The 4,836-nt window shown below is 35.4% G+C and overlaps 1 protein-coding gene across 2 annotated transcripts; it reads right to left on the bottom strand.

Moving 5' to 3' along the window:
- Nucleotides 1-450: 450 nt before the first annotated feature.
- Nucleotides 451-4,055, bottom strand: UNE2 (Major facilitator superfamily protein). 2 transcript variants are annotated; one of them, XM_068631498.2, is made up of 3 exons: nt 3,502-4,055; nt 1,861-2,612; nt 451-1,258 (listed from the first exon to the last, which is right to left on the bottom strand). In XM_068631498.2, the coding sequence occupies exons 1-3, from the start codon at nt 3,787-3,789 to the stop codon at nt 784-786; spliced, it is 1,515 nt and encodes a 504-aa protein (XP_068487599.1). In that variant the 5' UTR covers nt 3,790-4,055; the 3' UTR covers nt 451-783. The 2 variants fall into 2 exon arrangements, with proteins under 2 accessions (XP_068487599.1, XP_068487600.1); XM_068631499.2 differs by having other exon boundaries at nt 1,861-2,626; nt 3,502-3,949.
- Nucleotides 4,056-4,836: the final 781 nt, after the last annotated feature.

Here is a 4,836-nt window from a genome sequence, read left to right as displayed (position 1 = left end):
ATATTACTTTTAGGTATATCTAATAAAACTTATTTGGCTAACTTTCCACATTCTTAGAAATATTTTTAAATTGTAAAATAATTTAGAATATGGAATAAAGGTAATTTCCCACATTCTCGTGGACATAAAATGTATAGATATCAGAACATGTCTTTTTTCGAAAATAAAATATATTTATTCTTTTCTAATTTTCTAACAGACATGAAATATTATAAATATTTATACTTTTATATTCTATAGAATGCAAAAAAAACTTCATGAAACAACAAGAAAAAATTTCATATTTAGTATTCTTTTAACAAAAAATTACATATAACTGATTTCAAGAATGAAAGTTACTGGTAAAAAATGCCTACATTCTTAGGAGATGAAAGTTACTTTTATATTATTCCACTTTTGTTTTTCTTCTAGTTCTCCCTGTCAATGTGTGATCCGTATTTGTATTTTGAATTGCTGAGAAAACTCACACCACACTAGATATTTAAGAAATTAGAATGTCAATTACATTAGCCAAAACAAATAAATCTAAATTCAGTGTTATCCAACCTATTACAGTTTACAAAGTTGAATTGCATACAACAGGGAACTATTCCCTCAAAAGAGAGAAAGACAAAAACTATGAAAGCGTATACAGTTTCATCTATGATTGTTCATGTATGATTCAAGCAAAAAAATTATCAAAATGTAGTCCTGAAAATTCTTCACCATGTAGTATATACTTGAAACCTGTCTTTGTTGGGACCTAAAATATCATTTGGCAAATCTTCTAAAATTGTGATGTGTCTATTCTTTGGAAAATGTCAACTGCTGGTAGAGTAATGTGTTCTCTTCACCATCAAGATCGCCATCACCATCATAATCTGCAATAGATACTTCTTGTGACTCAAACTCTTTATCAATGGCTAAACCACTTGATTCAATTAACCGCATCTCTGATTCTATTAAAGCCCCCATCTTCGCTCGTTCCCTGTCTCTTGGATATGTTCTATAAAGAAATGTGTAGATTATACAGCAGATAGCCATTGGGATTCCTATTGCTGTGTAAAGAGACTTAGCCAATGATGCAGCATTCTCTCTGTCTGTTAAAATCTCTTGAGATTCACTAGACCCTTCAGGAATGGGCTTATACCCATAAACATGCTGAGCCAAAATCCCCACTGCAGGGGGAGCAAAAGATGATAGTATAGACTCAAAAGATCTGTCCAAGGCATATACACTTGTTCGGGATCTCTCTGGAACTATCTCTGCAAAAATTGGACTAATGTCCATACAGGGGACAAATTAAGCCATGCATAAACATATAACTTGAACAATCTTTTCTACAATCACACAGCTATCTTTCAGCTCTAGATCACAACAAAAGCAATAAATTATGCTGTGTTTAGCACTATCTTTCTGCCACAGGAAGATGCAGAATAGTTTGCACTTAAGTAATAAAAACTTGTTCCGGTTATGCACAAAACCCAAAGAAAATTTAATATATTTCAGAATTCAAAAGCAAATTTGAAAATTTTGAAATTATTCGGCTGTTGAATATTTAGTAGGGCTAATTGAAGGTACCTATTAATAACCATACTACAAGTCAGTTTGCTCTAACCACGTTTGTAAGCAAGTTTCAGATGGAAATCATTCCAAATTAAGATGTCACTAGCCTAAGTAGAGAGGACTTTATGAGTTTAACAAATCAGCAATGTAAGTACTGTAACATACATTCAATAACATAAAAGTTTGATGAATCATCATAACAAAAGTTGGAAGGTGTGCAAGATATTTCCAGACTGTTTATAGCAAATACTATACCAATTAAGGGAAAGATGATTAAATAAACAGACAAACTAAAGAATAGTTTAAAATGTGTACTTATTTGTAGCAGGAGCGTTCCAAGATATCAGGAGTCCCATAATTATTAGAACCAAAGCATGAGATACTATAGAGGAGGGATCATCTGGCAAACCAAGCAAAAGAAGTGCTGCTAAGGGGATGGCTGATCCAGAACTTATCTGAGCCAGAATTATTCTCCCAGAATTTGGAAGATGCTTGGAGAGAATATCTCCCATCTTACCTCCAAACAATCCCCCAATAGAACTGGCAACGACAAACAGAGCTATGAGGAAAGCAGTTTTGTTATGGGTGAAGCCAATAAGCTCTAACCACATTGGTGCGAATGATAAAGCAGACCAGGGAAAGGAGCCAGTGACACCCTGTGCAACAATAATCTGAAAAGACGAAATCTTCAAAACTGACTTGGACTCCTGAACCAGATCTTTCACTTCAGACCAAAATGTTTTATTTGGAGCTTGCCTTCTATCATTTGTACCATTATCTGAGAAGTGAGGATCATTGGCAAAGAGGTATACTAAAACACCTACTATAATGCTTATTAGTCCAACAATGTGAAAGGAAATTCTCCAACCAGGGATTCCAAACACCGTTATTGGAGCTATCAACACTGAGAAGAGGCCACCAATAATTGAACCAACATTGGCTGTTAGTTGAAGCCATCCAAAAGCCATGCCACGATTGCTATCATCAGTTGAGTCAGCAACAAGAGACTGGATTGCAGGTGCTACAAGCGCAAGGCCAATCCCATTAAATGCTCGTGACAAAGCTACCTATAATACAATGACTTCAAAGTTCAAAGTGAATACAATCAGTCATATAGCTACAATAGCATAACAGTTAGACCGACATTGCTTCAAGGACTTCATACGTTTGCCTACTGCCTAATACAAAAGGAAAAATGGCAATGAACAAATATATGCTTTCGGAAATTAGAGTAGTCTTGAATACTATTTCTTTGTAAGGCAAAAAGGTATGCAATGACACTAGGATGGCACCGGAGACATAGTCTTCAACACCAATTTCGTAACATTTTTTAAGCACACTTCAGTGTGATAAAACAAATTTCCTTCTTTTTATTTTTTGCTCTTCTTATCTTGTAACATGTAAAATGTGGTTTGACGCTCGTTCCTTTCACCTTCACCTTCAAAAGTACTAAACCTCTTGGTCTTACTTATTATGTCACAGACAGATATCAGTTATTCAGAATTATGGTAGCAAAGACGGTACATGTTATAACAAAAGAAAAATTATAAGGTGATATCCCCAACTCAATGCTTTTACCAGAAATGTGAGGCTTAAAGTCTAGACAAACTTCCATTAACAAAGGACACGCTAAAATCATCTCAGATGATTCTGTTTAGCTAAATTTTTTCTATAAACACGTAAAAAAGTAAAATAAATTGAATTTCTCTCATCAACTAAAATAACTTATGCCACTTTATTGAAGTCCTTTCAAGTAGATAAGCTGAAAAAAATAGTTGACGAGATATTAAAGAAAACATCCGCAAATATTCCAACACATTCATGATTCGTGATGCATTTGGTAGTGAAAGACCTAGATTACTGATTCTACTACCCTGACATCCCTAATTTAGAAACACTCTTCCCGTTCCTATGAATTGAAGAGTTGTAACTTGTATCGTAAGAAACAGCGGTGACCTGGAAGAAAGTGGAGGAGAATGCAACGAGGAAGGTGGCGGCGGCCCAGAGAAAAGCGCCGAGGGCGATAACATGCGCGCGGTTGTGGCGGACGGCGAGATAGGCGGCGATAGGGTAGCAGGAGGACTGAACGATGGATCGGAAGAGAGTGAGGGAACCGAGGCCGGTGGGGTCGGTGTGCAGCGCCGCTCCCACTTCCTTGTAGACTCCCGGAAGCAGTGACTCATCCGCCCTTTCCATTATCCCCGCCAGGTTCACCAGCACCAGCGTCGCCGTCTCTCCCTTCATCTCCGCCACTGACAAACAATTCACAATTCAGAAACACAAACTATGCTTCATTCTACTTCTGAACCGACGATGACGATGACTATGATGTCAGTTATTACTTGTTGAACGGTGTGGTTTCTTCGTCACTCGTTCGTTGTCGCTCTTCCATGTTCCAAGTTCCACACTAACCTAATACTAGGTCGGAATTCAAGCTCAGGCCACGTGGCGGAGTTTCGGATGTGCCAGCGAGGCGTTATTGGAGTACGTGTAAGATCCAAACAAATACTAAGCAGTTGGTCAATCTTTCGCAACTTTATTCCATGGTATCATTCTTTATTCTTTTATTTTATTTTTATTTCCTCTTTTCTTTGCTTATCCAATACTCTTTCTTTTCTTTTTCCTTCTAAAATTTCTAAAATTTCATGCTCGGGTACTGAGAAGCTTCTTCTACGGGCCCGGGTATGGTTTGTCATGGGCCAGTATGGGCCTGGAAAGCCCAGAATGCTGAGGTCCACATGAGATGTTAGGAATTAAGACTTAGTAAAGCACATGCAAAAAAGTAATACACTTTTCTTAAAAAGGCACTTTTAGTTTCTCTAAATTGACCGAGTTTCTATTTTAATCACTGTAAGAAATGCTATATTTTATTCTTAAAAGATTTGATTTAATCGGATGCCGTGAAAATGGAATTATAAGAGAAAATTGAGGAGAAATGCAATTTGTATATGGAAATGGTTGATGATTTTTTTATTTTGATTTTAAATTTTAAGAATCGAATAATTTTTTCAAAATAAAAAAATGAAAAAGTTTAACAAATAAGGAGTTCAAATATTTTCATAGTTAACTTAATTCTTTTATTTCTATAAATTTTTATAAATTTTCTATGTTTTTATACCCATCTAAATAGATACAGGAAAATTTGTGTACTTTTTTCCTTTCAACTTATATTTATCTTTATTAGTGTAAACATATATAAGGAAAACAAGATGAGTTGTGTATTCTTTTAAAAAAAAATTTGAAATAACTTTTCTATCAAAATAAAAAAGAGAAAAAGATTAAGAGTGATAA

Source organism: Phaseolus vulgaris, chromosome 8 (assembly GCF_051622355.1).
Source record: "Phaseolus vulgaris cultivar YP4 chromosome 8, ASM5162235v1, whole genome shotgun sequence".
NCBI lineage: Eukaryota > Viridiplantae > Streptophyta > Magnoliopsida > Fabales > Fabaceae > Phaseolus > Phaseolus vulgaris.
The sequence above is the reverse complement of the archived record's forward strand: the minus strand, read 5'-3'. Positions and strand labels throughout refer to the sequence as shown.

Excerpts from the sequence above, each read along its gene's own strand:
- UNE2 (XM_068631498.2), bottom strand. The coding sequence starts at position 3,789 with ATGAAGGGAGAGACGGCGACGCTGGTGCTGGTGAACCTGGCGGGGATA. Across the intron at positions 2,613-3,501 it reads TCTCCTCCACTTTCTTCCAG|GTAGCTTTGTCACGAGCATT; the intron begins GTCACCGCTGTT and ends ATTGTATTATAG. Across the intron at positions 1,259-1,860 it reads AACGCTCCTGCTACAAATAA|TCCAATTTTTGCAGAGATAG; the intron begins GTACACATTTTA and ends TATGGACATTAG.